The sequence below is a fragment of the Betta splendens genome, chromosome 3, assembly GCF_900634795.4.
Source record: "Betta splendens chromosome 3, fBetSpl5.4, whole genome shotgun sequence".
Lineage (NCBI taxonomy): Eukaryota > Metazoa > Chordata > Actinopteri > Anabantiformes > Osphronemidae > Betta > Betta splendens.
The window spans coordinates 569,754-590,396 of record NC_040883.2 but is presented as its reverse complement, the minus strand read 5'-3'; the positions used below and the strand labels follow the sequence as shown (position 1 = coordinate 590,396).

Below are 20,643 nucleotides of genomic sequence, written 5' to 3'. Positions count from 1 at the left end.
TTTCTTACCATCGTAACAGATGAATTCAATAGAAAAGTGGAAGTGCATGCTGCCCAAACAATGAAGCGGCTCCAAAGGCGAGCTGGTGAGTGAGGTGACCATTGCTTAGCGCCTGGTCCTTATAGAAATGCTCTCAGAACTTTAATATTCTCAGTTTACACAGTGAGCAGTGTCATGATTTGGGTTTCGTTTCTAGTTGTTTCCTGTCGTCACGCCATGTCCTGTTTTATTTTGTTAACTTCCTGTTCCAGTCAGCTGTCCACTTACCGGTTCTCAGTATCCACACCTGTCACTAATTATGTAATCATCCTGTGTATTTAGTCGGCTCCTGTGTCCCTGGTTCCCTGCCAGATTGTCGTGTTTCTTCAGAGTTCCGAGTTTCGTTCGTGTTTCTTGTGAGTCCCCGAGTTTCATGAGTGTTCCGAGTTTCCCGTGTTTCGTGTTCCTGTTTTGCCTTGTGTATCCTGCCTGACCCTGGACTGACTACCTGACCGTGAGTTTGCCTGATCCCTGCCTGTACCTTTGCCGAGCCCTTTTGTTTATGACCTGGACCGTCTGACCTCGCCTTGGATAATAAACCCGTGTTTAATCACTATCCTGCCTCCGTGCTGTGCATGTGGGTCCGCCGCCTGCCCGAGTCCTGACAAGCAGAGACTCAATTTCTGTTTCATGGTCTGATTAGTGCAAAATGAGCTGAACTTCACAAGCTCCTGAAAAAAAACAATAGACGACAAATGAAGGTTTTTCTGTCCACTAGACAATAAAACCTCCTAAAACAAGTTAGAACCATCAGCCTACGTATAATATACAAACAGGGGGAATCCTCTTTGGACTGTTGTGTGGCTTATGTCTCCCAGCTCCTGATTCCACATGGTCACTGTTGATCTCACCATGTGCAGACATCGTACGGGCGGCTGCAGGGATGGATGGATGTTGGTGTCCTGCACAGATCTGAAATGTTCTGCTTCCTACTGGAGGCTTTTCTGTTCCTCTCTTCGTTTCACAGACTTCAAAGAAGCGCCATTCATTTCTGTGATTTCTTTGCCTCATCCTTGCTTGTTGTCATGTTGGAAACACACAAACACGATTCACTGCTGCAGCTGATCAGGCGCTTCACTAAAGCTGCTCTATGAAGTCCCACACTTTGTTACTTGTCCAGGCAATTTGCTGGACCAGAAACCTGCTGCTTGAGAACGGGCCCACATTCAGTCTGTCTCATGTGTTTTTAAATTGCATCCAGCAGCTCCGAGCTAAACTTTAGGGTTCAATAACCACGTTTTAATGAGATGGTAGGAAATGGAATGACTGAAGACATGGCTGTTATTGAGCAGGGTGCTCTCAGTCTTATTGGACCCCTGAGAAACACGGAGCAACGTGACTCTTCAAGCTTCAGGACATCGTTTATTATCACACACATTATTTGCATAATTACAACAATATGTCACATTTTGCACTAAATCACGTCATGATCACTAACAATACTTTGCTTCTGGAAGTGACGAGGTCACGAACACGTAAGTTGTGACCTGATGAACATTTACAGAGACGTTAACAGAATATGTGCGGATCAGAAATGAGTCAGTGTAAAATGACCGCACCAAATGCGCAGCTGCCCTTGTTCCCCGCAGAAACGCTCCATCTAAAGACAAGCATTTCGCTGGACCGACAGTTGCACAATGATGCTTACCGTAAATGTGCTTTGTGCGCGTTCCTCCGCGCGCGCTCGGTGCGTATGGCTGCGCTCTACGCACACACATACGGAGCCGTCACTGAGATCTGTGGATCAGACTTCTCAGTTTGTTCCGGAACTCCTTCCTCATGAGGCAGTAGATGATGGGGTTGAGGCAGCTGTTCGTGTGCGCCAGACAGATGCTCAGTGGGAACACGTACGTGTGGACGACGTAATAGGCTCTGTCCCAGTTGGCAGCGTTCATTTTGACCAGCACGCTCCACAAAGTGATGGCGTGGTTCGGCATCCAGCACAAGAAGAAGCTCAACACTACGATGGTGATGGACTTCGTGACCTGCGACCTCCGTCTGGGGTTGCGCGTCCTCGCGCTCCGACTGCGGATGAAGCGCAGCAGCAGGATGTAGCTCACGGACACTACGCACATCGGCAGCACAAAGCCGACGAGTATCTTCTGGATGTGATACACTGCCAACCAGTACTGGCCGCCGGGAAACCGCAGCAAACACAGCTTCTCTCCGCTCACGTTGCTGACGGTTGAGAAAATGGATGTTGGTGCGGTCGCCAGAGTCGCCAGAGTCCAAATGACGGCGCAGGTCACTTTGGCGGAATATGACGTGTGCACAGGTGTGTTCTTCAGGGCAGAGGCGAGCGACCAGTAGCGGGTCACGCTCATGGCGGTGAGGAAGAACACGCTGGCGTACATGTTCATGACGGTGACGGAGAGGATGATCTTGCACATGGCGTCTCCAAACGGCCAGCTGAAGTCCAGCGCGGCGTCCACGGCCCAGAAGGGCAGCGTGAGCACGAACTGCAGGTCGGTCACCGCCAGGTTGAGCACCAAGAAGTCCACTTGGGATTTCTTCCTCTCCTGTTGGACTCTGGTGAAGAGGAGCACGAGCAGGTTCCCCACGAGACCCGCGGCGCACACCACGGAGTACACGAGGCAGACGAGGAACCTCAGGACGGGGCTCCCGTCCGCCGTCACGTCGATGTCGTCCAGGTTGCTGAAACGGTGCGTCTGCGCGCGTGAACTGTTCCACTGAACGCTGTCATTTTTTCCATCCATTGTGTCGGGAGCGTTAGACTGAAGACAGTTACATTGACTGTCTCTGTGGCTGCAGCGGTGGTGACAAGTACATGATGCCAACACACTCCCCCTGGATTCAGCCCACCTTCCCGGTCCGGTCCGGTCCGGTCCGAATGATCCAACTTGGAATGATCCTTCAGAAAATACAGGACTGCTCCTCCTCCTCCTCCTCCTCCTCCAGGCACCCACCCAACCTGGGGCTACTGAGAACGTTACAGAGGCTTCCCACCAATAAAATGAAGGCGAACTCCTGGTTCACAAGAACCGACTGACGCGAATGAAGCGTGTTTGCCAGCGCGTGGCTGATCCAAACGCGCCCGCAGCGCCACCCAGCGTTCAGCACCGTGCGGCAAAACAGGAACGAAGACAGAGATGGAAAAATAAGATCAAACTGAAAAATACCTGAATGCCTTTTATTACATCTGCACTTTTCTACATAAACAGTAACATTCAAAGAGTAAACAATTTGCTCCGATGCAGGTAATAAATATCTTTCACTTGGTATGTTTGTACAAAGTGACGCGTCTCTGCTGTACACTGTCCTCTCCTTCCCTCCTCCAAAAGACTTCCGTGGGTTTCCTTGGATCGGGGGCTGTGAAACAGAACCTCTGAATATTTTAAGGCAGTGTGTGCAGATGTCAACACGAGTCTGGCTCTGAAATGTTTTCACTTGCGTGAGACTCATTATTGGCCACAGTCCAATAGTACAGCTTTCATTTTTAAAAAATAGATATAAATTAAATTTATTCTCTCACTCTGAACAGACGCACAACAAAGCATAGGAACAGACAAACAACCACGTTTGGATCTGAAATTACATACACGTCTTCCCTTTTGTGTGAAATGAGCTGTTGGCACCTGTAAACTGGTAAAGAAGAATCACTTTGTTTTGGGAAGTGCCGTATATGAACTGTGCACATGGCAGCAGCGGCTCCACCTCTGCTGGAAAACTCATCAAATAGGCCCAATTGCTGCAGAGTGGACAAGAGAAACCCAGCTCAGCAATGACAGAGGTGAAGCACAGAAAGGGGCCGTGGTCGTTCACCTCAACAAACCAAACATGACCCAAGGACCGACTTCGTCAGCATCAGCAGCTGGAGGCAACACTTCCTAAAGGCACAAACACAAACTTAAAGGTGATCGCTCTCATCTTGGCATGAGCTCATCCGTCTGGTCCTTTCATATTTGGGCTGAGCTAATAAGAAAAGCATCGAAGTCAGTCACTTATTAATTATTGGTTCCCTTTTAAAACATTCACATGTATTCATTTATTCAGTCTGAGAGGTAACCAGGAAACCAACCTGTTGGTTACCAGGGCGATGGGAGACAGTTTGACTGCAGCCATTTTGAATCTATTTAATCTGACTGAAATGATTTTTAATTGTATTTAATGTTCTATTATTGCACATGAAGCATATAATTAAAACCGTGATTGCCTTTGAGCCAAATCAGCGACATCTCAAGGGTTGGATATTCAGCTGCTGTTCTTTCCTAGCTGCAAATGTATTGATCATCACTAAGGAAATGATTAGACATGATGTCCTGAAAGTCAGGGACTTTCATTTTCTCTTGTTATTAGGATTCTAAATTCTTTCCCACTTTAGATCCTGAACACAAACTTAATGAAGCGTGTTTGGTGTCTTCTCTAAAATGTGTTACCAGTGTCAGCTCCCAGTAAAGACAAATAGGCCGATGGGAGTCTCCAATGATCAACGACAAATAATAAAATTCATATTAAATAAAATCATAACACAACAGCTCCTACAGAAATCAAAGCATGTGTAAAAATATAATATATAGAAATACCAATATGAAATAAATAAAATACTGCACAACACGAGGAAAACACAGGCCTTTTTCCAGCATACGGCTGATTGCGGTTTGGCAATAAAGGAGAAAATGAGCAAAAGAGCAAGGGCGGCGTGGGGGAAGGGGGTGTTTGGGGGGTGGCGTGGGTGCTGGTGGTGGGGTTTGGTGGTTGAGGAGGCTTGTCTGCAGTCTCCCAGCTGGATGCTGCAGCTTGTCAGGTGACCTTGACTCCCGTCACAACTCATTATCTGGCCTTGGTGAGAGCAACCAGTCTGGAGTGAGGCTGGGGCCGGGACCGGGTCGTCGCGGGCCGGGACCGGGTTCGGGCCGGGACCAGTCTGGACGTGAGGCCGGGACCCAGTTCGGCGCGGGCCGGGACCCAGGACAGCCGGGTCGGCCGATGCCGGGACCGGGTTCGGGCCGGGACCAGTCTGGACGTGAGGCTGGGGCCGGGACCGGGTCGTCGCGGGCCGGGACCGGGTCGGCTGGGGCCGGGACCAGTCTGGAAGTGAGGCTGGGGCTGGGCTGCATGTCAACCTGCAGAGGCTGCGTGGCTTTAAAGCTGCACTGGATCAGAACAACCAGAGTGAAACGCTTAGAAGCCGACCAGACAAACCGTTTAAAACCCTGCAGTGGCTTCTACTTCACAGCCAAGAACAAAGCACGAGAGGAGACAGCTAAATGTGGTGAAGGGGACGCGACTGACGCCACCGAACCCGGAGCGTCATCAGAAGTACCATGTGTTTGTGCAAAACAGAAAATAAACCAAACTTTTCCAGCTCAGGATTCTGCAAATATAAATAGTCTAAAAGCCTTCATTCGTAAATGCTGTCCTTAAAAGAGCAGAATCAACCTGAAGCTCAGAAGGAATGAATAAACACACAACTGTTTCAATATCTTACATAACTTAAAAGGAATAAAGTGTAAGTTCAGTGTCTGATACAGAATCATGGAGGAGGAGTCAAAGCCGAGGCAACGGGACGTGTCTATGGTCTGGTGATTAGACCGCCGCCGTGTCACATACAAAAGTAAAAGAGGAAAATAGATTTGTTCTCTGTACATGGTGCCGCCGTGTCTTCATAAAAACAAGCAGGAGGGTCCACGCCGGCCCCACACCTGTACTCGGCCCAGTCCAGTCTACTGGTACGGCGCAGGCTAGTTCCTGGAGCAGAATATCTGTGTGCTCCAGCAGTGGGAGCAGGTTTTAGATTCAGCCTGAGTCTGAGTGAAGTCTGGACTCTCAGAGTCAGTCCAACGAGATCACGTCCGGTATCCCACCATAAATGGCTGCTACAGCGGCTTCGGCGCCGCCTCGATTCACCGCCGCCCCAGGGTGCGTGTGAGAGGAGCCCGAGTCACGGAGGCTGCCGGACGACACCAAGCTGCTGCTGCTGGAGTTGCTGGTCCCGTTTGTGGGCAGGGCGAGCGACGAGGCTGCAGACGAGGCTCCTGATTGGTCAAGGAACAGCTGGGAGGCGGAGGAGGAGGCGGCGTAGGGCAGGAAGCGGTTGAGGAGCAGCTCGTGGTCGTCGGAGGCCGATGCGGCAGCTGCTGCTGCCATCACCATGTTATAATGCTGAGGAACACGAGACAGACGTTAGACACAGCCGGACCCAAAGCCGAGGCCGGACCGAGCTGGACTCACCTGATGGTTGTCGCCTTGAAGGAAAGAGAAGAAGTTCAGCTCTGGAAACGAAGCACAGGCAGAGTCAGTCTGAGACTGAGACGTCCTCCAATCACAGTGAAGCTGGAGCTTTGGTACAGGACCAGAGGACGGACCTGCTTCCTGGAACCTAATGTTGATATGCTTCTCTGACCTGCTGCTAATTACCTCTCACTCGTTCCGTCCTCGTCTCCTATCTTTCTAGCCACTGCTGCTTCTATCAGGCTCCAAATCTTTTTCTTCCTAAATAGTACATGCGTAAACCAGCTCACACCGATCCTCTGCTTCTTCCTCGTGCTCAGGAATAATCTTACCAATTTATTCTGCACACGATCTTTGCTGAAAAGCTGTATTTCCTCTCATCTGTCCAAAGCAGCCAGCAGCGAGCCCTGCTGAGGACAGCTCTCACCTCTAGGTTTTCTCTGCTTTGTTTTCCATCACCTGAATGATCTTGTTGTTCAGCCGGCATCGATTTTCCTATTTCCTAACATCTTTATTAATTACCAGCTGGTCACAGGAATGCTCATCAGGATGCTTAGAGAAGATCTGTGGCTTTTATGTCAAGCACCTTTGCTGATTATTTTCTCAGTCTTGATACTAAACATGAGCTTGTAAACTCACCTGACAGCTCGTTGTGGTAGTAGGGCCTGTAGTCCTGGATGAGCGGCGGCACGGGGGGGATGTAGCCGGTGTCCACCGCTGGCATGCTGGGGGTTCGGCTCACAGGGGACGCCTGGTGGTGCAGGTTCAACACTCTGTTGGCGCATGCGCACAAACACACACACACACGCACACACGTGACGAGTTCATGAGGTTCTGAACACAACATCCACATCCAGATACAGCTCCACATGTGCTCCTCATCGAGGTCTGACCCTTTGTTGATGATAGGCGGCGACGTCGGGGACATGGAGGGACACGACCGCTTTGGGAGCAGCGGCGGCGGCGAGTCCTGCCCTTCGTCGTCAGACGAGCTGTCCAGCGTCAGGTCGATCACTTCCACCTTCTTGCTGTTGCTTCCGTCGCTGCGGCTCGATGACGAGCTCCGCTGCTCTGACGTCCGGCATGGACCTGGAGAGCACAGTGACACGTCCGTGCAGTCAGCAGTCGTAAACAGAGCAGCGCTGAGCTGTTACCATGGAGACGAGCTGTTTACTCAGCGTGAGGATGGAGACGCTCATTCTCTGGCTGTACTCGTGATCTTACCATCCAGCCCGTTGTAGGAAGCAGCAGAGACCTCCTGCAACTCCTTCTTGGACCTCATGGGGGCCCAGCTGCCGTCCTCTTTAAACTGGATCTCATCACAGTCCATGCAGCTGTTAAGGATCTCCACAAAAAGCCTGGGAGCAAACAAAGAACAGGAGAAAAGACCTTGCAGTTAAACAACTGTGCAAATTAGAAAAGTTCCTATACAATGAGTCGTGGGGCTCAGACACAACAAACTGAGCTGAGACTGTGGCCGCTTTGGTCAACGAACAGGAAACAGATACTTACGTCCTGTCAGCTGCTTCCCACCTCATCTTACTGTTTAACCAATGGAAGCTAAGTGTAAATAGGCAGAAGCTCCATCGCCCTGCGCTTTGCTGCAGGTGTGAAGCCTTCAGCAGGCGCCGTACCCGTCGATGATGAGGTGCTCGTACGGAGCCTTCTTGTCGCACACGGGACAAACCCAGGTCGGCTTCTTCTCGTTCATCTGGATGTAGAGCGTGGCGTCGAAGCACTGCAGGTGGGAGCAGGTCAGGGCCCGACACGGGATCATCAGCCGCATCTTCCCCAGCTGCAGAGCGAACACGTTTGGGTCAGTGCGATGGCGGGCCAAACATCAGGTCTGGGAGGACGGCTCTTACCGGGCAGAGCATCGACACGCGGAGGCTGGTTGTGGCGATTTCACTGTCTGGGTCTGCAGTTAACTTCTCTTTGACTGCAGAAAAGAGAGAAACACTGCTCAACTCCCTGGGTCCAGACTCTGGAGAACTCACGGATCCAGGTTCTTACTGAGAGCTCTGGAGTGGTCCGGGTTCCGGATGCCTTTTGCTCGTAGTCTCTGTAGCAGCACTGTGGATGACTGCTGCTTCACCAGGTACACGGCCATGGAGTAGCTCTGTGGGAACAGAGACTCAGGCTAAACCTCCAGCGGCCGTTTGACCGCTGACGTGCGCACACTTTGCACAGGTACGTCTTACCCTCCCGATCTCCGCCGTCCAGGACACCACGATGGTGTTGGGGACGGTGGTGGACAGCCTGACCAGCGAGGTGATGTTGATGGGGCGACTCGGCCGCTTGGGCTCCACGCCGTTCTTGGTTGGAGGAAGATAGCCCTGGGTGACGGTGGGAGAAAGGCCCCATGAGGACGGGAGGAGGCAGAGGAGCCGCAGGCTCAGAGCGGCCGCAGGACTCGACTCACCGGCAGGGTGCACGGCTTCCCGTTGACCTTCACACACAGGTTGGGAGGAAAGTGATCCTCCTGAGGACAACTTGTCTCCGAAAGGCAAAACCGCAGCTGCACCTGAACTGAGAAGTCACACTTGGTCCCGGAGATGTCCCTTTGAACGGACGCAGACATGTGTCAGCACGTGCAGAAACAAACCAAATCTGATGCCAACGCGTTGGTCTCACATTGAGCTACTGATCTGTTGGACCTGCTGTGGCGTCAAGGCGAAGGCAAAGCACGTCTCCTGAAACCTCTGGCTGTTGTCTGATGCTGCAGAGACAGAGGAGAGAGAAAACTGGTGGAACCATGACAATCACAGAGGAGACAACACAACGTGGACGTTGACAATGAAGCTGCTGTAGTGTAGAGGTCGCTCATAGACAAACCCCCAGCCTCCAACAAAGCCAGGGCTTCAAAGCAGGTTCACTTGTTTGATGCTTTGACCATGAAACCTTCAAACCCAGCGTGTCACGTATGGAATGAGGGTCCACTTCATGTGTCCAGCTCCTGGGACCACGGTGGAGCAGCCTTGGTTTGGTTCTGTCCACGCACCACGATAGGAAGCGCTCGCTCACTCATTGCTCTTGTTTATCATCATGGAAACTCAAACATCTCTGAGACATAAAGGATTTCTCCCAGTTCTGTCACATCTGGTTGGAACCTTTTCTGGACTTGCTCCCACTAAAGGCCAGTTTGTCACTGAGGGAGAACTCCCACCCACAGACGACCACAAAGAATGAAGTGACGTAGACTCCAGTCGCTGAGGAGACGTGTGAGCTCAGCTGCAGAGAATGTGCTGGTCTCTACAGCCCAGCTGCTCTTTATTAGCGCTTCTCAGACAAACGCATGGACGCTGCTCCTGCAGGAACACGTGGAGCCTCCTCAGACGATGCTCATCCAGGGGTCGGACCCCCAACTCTAAACCACTGAGAGCAACGATTCTCCTCAAACCAGTCTAAAACCTCCCACTCAGACCAGTAGAAAACAGGCTGCTTATAAACAATCAATGTAATCGCACGAAGGATAAAAGTGGTCCTCAGGTGTCAGCAGGTGGCAGCACCACACGCTGCAACACAAACCTGCCCGAAACAGGAACCAACCCGACAGGAAGGACCAGAAAAAGGCTCCGAACTGGAGGCTTCAAAGTGACATCACTCAGATGAACCTTCAGGAAGTAAGAGACCGCCTGAGCACACGGGGGTCAAGGCTTCGGTGGAAGAGCTGCACCGACGAGGCTCACGGCCCCCGACGAAGCAGCGGCAGCCGCTGCCCGTGACGCGCATCAGCGCTGCGTTTGGCCGCCTGAAGGCAACAAAACGAGAAACGTTCCACATCGACTCCCATAACAATCAGTTCAGGTGAGTGAGTGAGTGAGTGAGTGAGTGAGTGAGTGAGTGAGTGAGTGAGTGAGTGAGTGAGTGAGTGAGTGAGTGAGTGAGGTAGGCGTTCCTCCTTAGTGAGTGTTTGCCTACGTGCTGATTCCTCCAGTGCGTTTTAGTGCGTGCTTGCTCCGTGCGTGAGTGCCTAAGGGCTGTAGTGGGGAAGGGAATCGTAACGAGCAAGAGGCAAGGCACAGACGCAGAGAGAGAGAGGATCTATGGAAACAAACAAGCAGCTACAGCTGAACAGACCAATCTGCCTCCTCTCGCTCGTGCTCTCTCTCTCTCTCTCTGATCCATGCATTATTTATGAAAAGCTCCATTTGTTACTTTGAGCAGACGTTGCAGCGAGTGGGAACCATGGAAATAGATTCAAATGAAAGAAGGCGTGTTCTGTGGGCACAGGTGTTCGCCTGTGTCCCATCACTGCATGCAAATGTGAGGATGGAGACCCAGAGGGAGGGGGAGAGGCGAGGGAGGGAGGGAGGCACACAGGGAGGAGGGCGAAGCGATGGCAGGGCTGCAGCCGCATAGAAGACGGAAACGCTAGAGGAGCAGAACGTGTCCAGAGAGGAGCCGGTGGCGGAGGACGGTCCTTAGCAGCATCGGACGTGGGCCAGGGCTACCGATAAGAACGTGGGTCAGGACTACCGATAAGGACGTGGGTCAGGGCTACCGATAAGGACGTGGGCCAGGGCTACCGATAAGGACGAGGGTCAGGACTACCGATAAGGACGAGGGTCAGGACTACCGATAAGGACGAGGGTCAGGACTACCGATAAGGACTATAGATAAGGACGTGGGCCAGGGCTATCGATAAGGACGAGGGTCAGGACTACCGATAAGGACTATAGATAAGGACGAGGGTCAGGGCTATCGATAAGGACGAGGGTCAGGGCTATCGATAAGGACGAGGTTCAGGGCTAGCGATAAGGACGAGGGTCAGGGCTACCGATAAGGACGAGGGTCAGGGCTATCGATAAGGACGAGGGTCAGGGCTATCGATAAGGACGAGGGTCAGGGCTATCGATAAGGACGAGGGTCAGGGCTATCGATAAGGACGAGGGTCAGGGCTACCGATAAGGACTATAGATAAGGACGTGGGTCAGGACTTCACATCAGGACGCAGAGTCTGGACTTCAGATCAGGATGCGGGGTCAGGACGCAGGTCAGGACGCCAGTCCATGTTTGTTCAGTGACGGTCATTACCTGGATGTTCACTGGATCATAAACCGTCTATAAACCTGTGTATCAGGTTGATACACCGCATAAACCTGTGTATCAGGTTCATAGTTAAATGCATGAACTGAACTTGACATCATGATCCACATTAACGCCACGGACTGGAAACGGTCCCATTAGAACCGAACCAGCTCCATCCGAGGACAGAGCCCATCTTACCAAGGCTGGTCGGCTTGATGAGCTCGTCCAGCATGTCGTAGAAGGGCAGCCTCTGCAGCTTGACATCTGGGTGGACCGGATGCAGTGAGCCCGAGCCCGGCAGGTGGTGGGTCAGCGCCGTCAGCTCGTGCTTCCCTGTGCCCAGCAGCGACAGTGGCAGTAAGGCAGCAGGCGACGGGGCCCCGCCGTGACCCGCGTGGCCTTCGTACGCCAGCTGCGCCAGGCCTGCTGGCAGCACCGCTCCCCCGCCTCCGGCTGAGGCCGGGTGATGGCCCGGCAGAACCAGCTCTGAGTGAGACACCATCTTGGCGGGGAAGCGGCGGCGGTATAGCTCTTTGATCTTCATGTGCACGGCGGGGCTGCAGCCGGCCTTCAGCAGGTGCAGGGCCTTGGTCAGGAGCTCGTGCTTGCGTCCGTGCTTGTTGCGTCCGGCGTAGCCCAACAGAACCTGCAGCTCCGACACTCGCAGGCTCATCACCATTTGCTGTGACACAGGTAGAAGAGAAGAGCAATGAGACAGTCTGCCACCACCACAGAACCAACCACAGAACCACCAAAGAACCACCTACATCTCTGTGACAGAACCAACCACAGAACAAAACAAAGAACCAACCACAGCTCTACCACAGAACCAACTATAGCTCTACCACAGAATCAAGCACAGAACCTACAAAGAACCAACCACAGCTCTACCACAGAACCAACTATAGCTCTACCACAGAATCAAGCACAGAACCTACAAAGAACCAACCACAGCTTTACCACAGAACCACCAAAGAACCAACCTCAGCTCTATCACAGAACCAACCATAGCGCTACCACAGAACCAAACACAGAACCACCAAAGAACCAACCTCAGCTCTACCACAGAACCAACCATAGCTCTACCACAGAATCAACCACAGAATCTACAAAGAACCAACCTCAGCTCTATCACAGAACCAACCATAGCGTTACCACAGAACCACCCATAGAACCACCAAAGAACCAACAACAGCTCTGTGACAGAACCAACCACAGAACGAAACAAAGAATGCATGCACGCACAGAGCGGATGTGTGACATTTCTCTGGCTTAGAAAAGGAGGCAAAAAAGCAAGTAAGGAAACAGAGCCAAAAGCTCTGTCTCATCCTCCTCCTCAGCTCATCCCTCTCTTCCTCCTCCTCCTCCTCAGCTCATCCTACTCATCCTCCTCCTCAGCTCATCCCTCTCTTCCTCCTCCTCCTCCTCAGCTCATCCTACTCATCCTCCTCCTCAGCTCACTACTCTCTTCCTCCTCCTCCTCAGCTCCTCCTTAGCTCAGCACATCCCTCTCTTCCCCCTCCTTTGCTCAGCTCATCCCTCTCTTCCTCCTCCTCAGCTCATCCCTCTCTTCCTCCTCCTCCTCCTCAGCTCATCGCTCTCTTCCTCCTCCTTAGCTCAGCACATCCCTCTCTTCCCCCTCCTTTGCACAGCTCATCCCTCTCTTCCTCCTCCTCCTCAGCTCATCCCTCTCTTCCTCCTCCTCCTCAGCTCATCCCTCTCTTCCTCCTCCTCCTCAGCTGATCCCTCTCTTCCTCCTCCTCAGCTCATCCCTCTCTTCCTCCTCCTCCTCCTCAGTTCATCCTACTCATCCTCCTCCTCAGCTCATCCCTCTCTTCCTCCTCAGCTCATCCCTCTCTTCCTCCTCCTCCTTAGCTCAGCTCATCCCTCTCTTCCTCCTCCTCCTCAGCTTCTCCTTAGCTCAGCTCATCCCTCTCTTCCTCCTCCTTACTTCAGCACATCCGTCTCTTCCTCCTCCTTAGCTCAGCTCACCCCTCTCTTCCTCCTCCTTAGCTCAGCTCATCCCTCTCTTCCTCCTCCTTAGCTCATCCCTCTCTTCTTCCTCCTTAGCTCATCCCTCTCTTCTTCCTCCTCCTCCTCAGCTCATCCCTCTCTCCCTCCTCCTCCTCAGCTCATCCCTCTCTTCCTCCTCCTTAGCTCAGCTCATCCCTCTCTTCCTCCTCCTCCTCAGCTCATCCCTCTCTTCCTCCTCCTTAGCTCAGCTCATCCCTCTCTTCCTCCTCCTCCTCAGCTCATCCCTCTCTTCCTCCTCCTTAGCTCAGCTCATCCCTCTCTTCCTCCTCCTTAGCTCAGCTCATCCCTCTTTTCCTCCTCCTCCTCAGCTCATCCTACTCATCCTCCTCCTCAGCTCATCCCTCTCTTCCTCCTCCTCCTCAGCTTATCCCTCTCTTCCTCCTCCTCAGCTCATCGCTCTCTTCCTCCTCCTCCTCAGCTCATCTCTCTCTTCCTTACTGGTCATACTGGGCTATACTGGGCCCCACAGGGCCATACTGAGCCGTACTGGGCCATACTGGTTCTTACTGGGCTATACTGGGTATTACAGGGCCATACTGGGTTATAATGGGCTGTACTGGGACTCTTACTACACACTGGGACATTTTTCTGTGGTCAGTCTGTCTGTGAGTCTTTAAAATGCGTTGTTTGGCTGAGGAGCTTGTGTCGACGGTAACTACAGTGTCGTCTCCTGCAGACTGAGGAGCGATGTGGGCTGTAATTATTTCTGTCCACGATATGGAGGGATGAGAAGATGGGGGAGGGGACAACAGAGCAGCTAAGCCTCCACACTAAATGAAATTCTGCACAGCTCTAGTAAAACACAGGAGGGAGAAGGAGAAAGACCCTGAACACATCACATGTACAGCGAGTCTACCACATCTTCTACAATCATCATGGTGACACACACCTGCTTGAGCCTCGGAGCCACGATAGAAAGAAACACCGGCCTCCAAGCCTGCAGCAGCTCCATCGTCTAACTAGAGCTTCAACTGTTGTCATGTCAGGAACAGCAGACATTCATTCATTCTCTGTTCTCTGTCATCTGGACTTCCAGCAGTTTGCTTTATATACTTCATGGCTCCATTCAAATTATTTTGGTCCTGTTCTCATCTCAAGGGTTTTTACTAAGGGAACATATTATAAGCATGTATGAAAACAATATTTCAAACTTGTCTGTTTTATTCTTTATTGAACAGAATAAAACCCATCGGAAATCGCACATAACTTATGTGTGTAGCCATTAAGACATTAAGACAATGTCCGCAGTGGGACTCACATGGTGAGTTTTGCAGTAAAACCCACCTTCACGTTTTAAAAGAGCAAATGAAACTCAGGCAGAAAGTTCACACAAACACATAACTGCTCCTACATTTGGAGCCTGAGCTCAACAAGCAACCAGGCACAGAGACGTTTTTAGAAAACTGATCTTCACAGTAAAAAAATGGGATCAACGTGTTTCTCAGTTACACTTGATTAGGCGGCATTTCCCAACACTGAGTGTGATCTGAGGCATCTGGCTCCTTGAGCTCATGGTTCAACCTAGTGACAGCGATCCAGCTGTTTGAAGGAGCAGCTGGGAGTCGTGCAGTTCTCTCGAGGGGCTGGAAGACGCTGAGGCTGATAGTGCTGCAGGATGTGGAGGTGGAGGTAGTGGAGGCGGGTGGGGGCGCTTGCACACTACCTGGCCATTATATAAAGCTCCTGCTCTCGGCTGGAGGCTCAGCACGGAGCCAGCTCCCTCCACCCCCCATCCCCCACCTCTCAGCCTTCCAGCTTCTCTGACTCAGGATCAACTCTGAAATACCTCTGCTGTTGTTTTCTCTCCCTCCTGCTGCGGTGGTATCACAATCACAGTGAGCACTGTGTGTGGAACAAAACACTCAAATATGGAGCAGACACCCTGTTCCCTCCAAAGGCCGCCTCCACACCTGAGTACAGGTCTAGTCTCAGCTTGCCACAGCGACGGGACCGAGACCTGCATTGTCGATGGCCAAAAGCAGAGAAGTGGTTCTAATTCACTGTGGGGAGCTCATCCAGAATATGAAGACGAGAAGGAGTCTCTGTTGGGCCGTTTCTGTTTCTGACCGTTACAGACTGAACTCAAGGGCACTCAGCCGACCGCCGTTCAGCACACGGCTCCTGCAAACACAACCAACAAAAGCTGTTTTGTGCAGCTGTTTCCTCTCAGCAGAATCCTGGTGTTTGGTGAATCACAGGCCGCTGGAGAGAAGCCGCCCCCGCGTCCACAGCATCTTTACCGGCTGCACTGCTCAACGCACGTCAAGAAAACCAGCCGACACCAAAGGCAGCATCACGATCATCTACAAGTCAACACACAACACGCACGCATGCACAAACACACACACGCATGCGCGCAGGCACACAAACACACAAATACACACACGCACGTACACACACATGCACGCACACACACGCATGCACGCACACAAACACACACACACACACGCATGCACAAGCACACACACACGCATGCACAAGCACACACACTTGCACGCACGCAAAAGCACACACACTCGCACGCATGCACAAGCACACACACTCGCACGCATGCACAAGCACACACACACACACATGTACGCACGCACACACACATACATGCATGCATGCACACACACATACATGCATGCATGCACGCACACAAACGCACAAATACACACGCACGTACACACAGAAACACACACACACTCGCACGCATGTACACAGAAACACAAACACACACGCACACACACTCGCACGCATGCACAAGCACACACACACGCACGCACGCGAACACACATGCATGCACGCACACAAATGCACAAATACACACGCACGTACACACACAAACACACACACACACACTCGCACGCATGTACACAGAAACACACACACACGCATGCACACACACACACGCATGCACACAAACACACACACACGCACACACACTCGCACGCATGCAAAAGCACACACACAAATGCACAAATACACACACGCACGTACACACACACTCGCATGCATGTACACACAAACACACCCAACATGCATGCACGCACACGCACATGCATGTGGGCAGGCACACAAACACACAAATACACACACGCACGTACACACACATTTGCACGCATGTACACACAAACACACACACGCATGCACACACACACACACACACACACACACACACACACACACACACACACACACACACACACACACACACACACACACACACACACACACACACACACACACTGCCACAGGCCACAAACACAACTTGAGCCATGCTGCTACAGATCCTGAGTAAAACACAAGTTGCAAATTAAAAAGTGTCAGAATAACTCAACTCTCTTTGGGTGAAGAGATTTACGAACTACAAGGAAACTGTGACAAATGCAAAAGCAGCAGGATGAAGAATTGTTTCTTGACGAGAGTTTTACAGGACTTTGATTCACGCCAGCACGTCTTTGATACGCCACTATTTTAAATATCCTACAACTGAGCGGGTGAAATCAGCCTCTTTGATTTCCACTTGGAAACACACACAATTGAGTTTCACAGCTTCCTTCCCATGTCCGTCTCAAACTGACATGTTTCCACGGCAACAGGGCCGTGCAATAAAATCACCACAGGAGTGGAGGAAAAGCTCCATCTCGATAAAGACAGGCCAAAGTCGATGTGTTGTTGTGGGATAACACCCCTGATGGTGACCTAAGGGTTCCACTGGGGCGACTGCACCTTTGGGTTCCTTCTAGAATCCAAACACCAGGGTTTGAACCAGCTCACATGAATCACCTCTCTCACATGTGGACCTTTAAATTACAGCAGCTCTGTCTGACATGACATCAAATCATGAACAGCATCGGACACGTTAACACTTGCACTTCTGTAGTTACCACATGAACATGTAATTCTCCCTGAACCGAAGATTAGCTGCAGCAATAATGACAATGATGATAAGAGAAATAGGCAGGTGCTGAAAGAAGCCAGGAGCAAAGAGCAGGACCTGTATCATTAGGGATTAACTCCGCTCTGTTCTCCAGTCTTCACCCTCCATCCACCTCCACAAACACAGACGTATCACGTCTTAATTCAAAAACACAGCATTGAGTTCACTGCACAAATACCAGCCTGCACTTCAGTCACAGGACGGACACTAAGACACGTCTTCCTTTAAATGTGGTCCTTTAAACGTCACCTTGTCCAACACCCAGAGAGCAAACACACGTGTGCAGAGAACCACAGCTCATGAAATGTAAACACCACAGTCGACTGTTTGGCTTTTAACAAATACATAAAAGTGGTTTTAAATAAAAGGAAGTGAATGGATTTTACGCAGAACTACTGAACCTTGTTTGCACATTTAAAAAAAGCTAAAATAAATCTGTTTCCAAATGTTTTTCATCAGCATGAACTGAAACTTAAGCCTTTTTTGGATGATGATTATGGTAATTATGGTGGTGTTTATATGTTACAGCCACATCCCTAACCCTTCTCGAAACCTGTTCAGAGCAGTTAGTGTAGCTGAACAGCAGCACGTATAGATCCACCAACAGTGGAAACATGCTGGGGACTAAAAATAGCCAAAAGACTTTGGTCAATAACTACTGGATACGTTCATGTATTGGTGAAGCTACGGTCAAACACCGTATGAATGCTCATGTTGATGCCATTAGCCACACATGCAAATACTGCACTGATTCAACATCTTATAATATTCATTTGCTTCTGTCACAGCGACATTAACCCAGGTTTAAGCAGCAGAGCACGTGGCGATGGTCGCGCAGATCAAAGGTACAGACGCAGAGGGAACGTGGAGAACTGTTCACACACAAAGGCTCAGTTTCATTATTACTCTGTCATTGCTTCCGCTGCTTTACCTCAAGCTCAGGCCACTAGAGCAGCTGCTCCGAGGCGGATGTTGGCCTCATGAAACGCACAGGTCTCCGTGTCCTGTCTCTGCATGGCTTTAATCATCTTGGTCTCTTTTTTATGATGCAGCAACTCTTCAAAACCTCCTGTTTGAATTCCGTCTTGACAATAAACCTGTTCCTGCTTCTGGATGTACTGTATTTTTTAAGAGGGAACAAAGACGGAGTCAGACCACATTTAATTCCTTGGTTGCAAACTTGGCCATTAGAGCTCATTCTGATTCTGAAGCAACCCGTGAAAATGACCGAAGGGCGCAGAAGGACGGAGGCAGGTTCACTGTCATTTTATTAAATACATGGTGAATCCAGCGGCGGAACCCGCTACTTTTCCCGGACACCCTTTCCGGTATAACGGCGCAGGGCTCCGTTACGCGCCGCGCCGCGCCGCGCTTTTATTACGCAGGCATCAACAGGTGAGGTCGCGGAGCGGCAGACGGACTCAGCCGCGGCTCGGATGTGAACTTTCCAACGTGAACACAAGGAGAACACACCGTCCATCAGGTTTTAAACGCGGAGCGAGCAGCGCGCAAAAGCCCCTGTCACATCCAAAGCACCCGACGGCGCGACACACACGAGATGCGGAGGGAGCGGAGAAGCCGAGTCCGCCCAGACCGGAGCGAAGCGGCGCGGCGGGAAGAAACCTCCGCTCCCACAACGCGGCGCGGCGCGGCGCAATATCAACATAAACATGCCGCTGCAGCGGCAGCGGCTCGGCCAACGCTCCTGTTGCGCTCGTGATACACAAGCAGCAAACCGGACGCCGCGTCCGCCCCCGAGGCTTAAATCACAGGAGCGCGCTGTCACTTCACCCTCAAACGCTCAGCAACCGAATAAATGTATAATGATTTCAGGCTGCGCCTTACCTTCAGTTCCGCACTCTCCGCCATCTTGTATTTTTTGCGCAGGCGTGGTAAGACGAAGTCACATGACTGGGACGCGCAGAGCGCTGCGTGAACGCGCACACCGACGCCAGGGTGTGTTCAGGAGCACTACCAAATAACGGAAAAAACTACTATAGAATGTTGTAGAACAGTTTGTTCCGCTTCTCTGTATTGAACGTTCTGACGTGTTTGAGAGCTTTGTCACAATCTGCTCCTCTGTCACTTTGGACGAGTAGCACTAGGCTTTACTTTACATTCTAGTATGTCATGGATAATACTCTGGACGTCCCAGGATGATTTTACGGAGGGAATCTTCTGGGACACTGGCCTCAGACACTAGGAGCTCATATTATTTATTTATATTATAATGCTTCTGATTTCCAGTGTATTTTTGTTTTTAATAATGCTGTAATCTCCTCACTGATCTGTTCTACTTGGATGGAGAAATTTTAACGTTCCAACAGACTATGAGCCAACCTTTTAACCTCTCGCCCAACCCTCCTCATATCTGTCATTGTATGAAGGATGTTTCTGAGGAACATTCACCTCATATGAAGCGTCTACATTTTCCTGAGTTACTCATTTGTGACAATATGACACAAATTGGCAAAACAAACATCTCACTGAGTCTGTGCTAAACTGAATGACTTACCTGTTCCACTGAATCACCTGTGAGAGTGCTAAAGCCCGACCGTCCTCAACTCAAAGGACAAGCACAATTCATTTATTCGTCTAACTTTAAACATCAGGGTCAGTTTACATGAGCTTCACAAACAGCTGTACGCAGAGATAACCAAGCACCATATGTGTCAGACTGAAGATAGGGTTTCTTTGACCACAATAATGGAAATGCTTTTACAAACACGTTTGTGTTGAGAATAAATATCCCCATTTTAACCCACACTTTAACAGATGAATATAATGTTGTGGCGAGAGGCATCAAACACTCATGGTTTCACTGATGGTTTCATTTTAGACGCCACAGTACCAACTTTGGTGCTGGTCGTTCAGGTGTGAATGGCTCGACACAACAGACTTAAATAGGATTGAACCACACCCGAAAGTCTGGGGCCCTAAAGGTTCCCTGAAAATTTGTGTTGTTGTGTTTTGGTGGCTCAGCCAGCAGGTGGCGTCCTTTCCCTTCAATTCAGGACGACTCAAACTAACAGGGTTTGGTCTCGAATTGCAGTCGATTTATTTCTAGACTGCGTCTTTGCTCAGTGTAGCCGTTTAGGCTTCTGCACTGAAAGAAAATCACTATTAGCCCACATTAGGCTTGGTGCCCAAACCATTAGCACAAAATGCTGCTTCCCTCAAGCTACACACAAAGAACCTATTGACCAACTAGTTCTGCTGCTTGTTCCGTCCTCAGAGTCACAGAGGTTTTATTCTGTCTTTATGCATCGCTGCCATCTGCTGCTTTGTTGATGGCCGCCGAGCCGACAGGTGTCTGCTGACCACACGTGTTTATACAAGCCCATAATTAATCACCCGTACAGACGACAAATACACTGACACAACACGCCCACGGGAAGATCAAACACAAGTCTTTTAGAATG

General features: G+C 50.8%; 2 protein-coding genes across 3 annotated transcripts; both read right to left on the bottom strand.

Annotated features, from left to right (window-relative positions):
- Positions 1-1,381: 1,381 nt before the first annotated feature.
- Positions 1,382-2,950, bottom strand: rxfp3.3a1 (relaxin family peptide receptor 3.3a1). The gene has a single exon (XM_029144445.3). It carries the CDS (start codon positions 2,754-2,756, stop codon positions 1,767-1,769), a length of 990 nt encoding a protein of 329 aa, XP_029000278.1. The 5' UTR covers positions 2,757-2,950; the 3' UTR covers positions 1,382-1,766.
- Positions 2,951-3,176: 226 nt separating this feature from the next.
- On the bottom strand, positions 3,177-19,180 carry pias1a (protein inhibitor of activated STAT, 1a). 2 transcript variants are annotated; one of them, XM_055507416.1, is made up of 14 exons: positions 19,067-19,100; positions 18,153-18,339; positions 11,461-11,944; positions 8,866-8,950; positions 8,654-8,792; positions 8,433-8,567; positions 8,245-8,350; positions 8,097-8,170; positions 7,866-8,026; positions 7,456-7,589; positions 7,125-7,320; positions 6,871-7,004; positions 6,232-6,272; positions 3,177-6,162 (listed from the first exon to the last, which is right to left on the bottom strand). In XM_055507416.1, exons 3-14 carry the CDS (start codon positions 11,939-11,941, stop codon positions 5,833-5,835), a joined length of 2,016 nt encoding a protein of 671 aa, XP_055363391.1. In that variant the 5' UTR covers positions 11,942-11,944; positions 18,153-18,339; positions 19,067-19,100; the 3' UTR covers positions 3,177-5,832. The 2 variants fall into 2 exon arrangements, with proteins under 2 accessions (XP_055363391.1, XP_029000276.1); XM_029144443.3 differs by lacking the exon at positions 18,153-18,339 and having other exon boundaries at positions 19,067-19,180.
- Between the last annotated feature and the right edge of the window lie 1,463 nt (positions 19,181-20,643).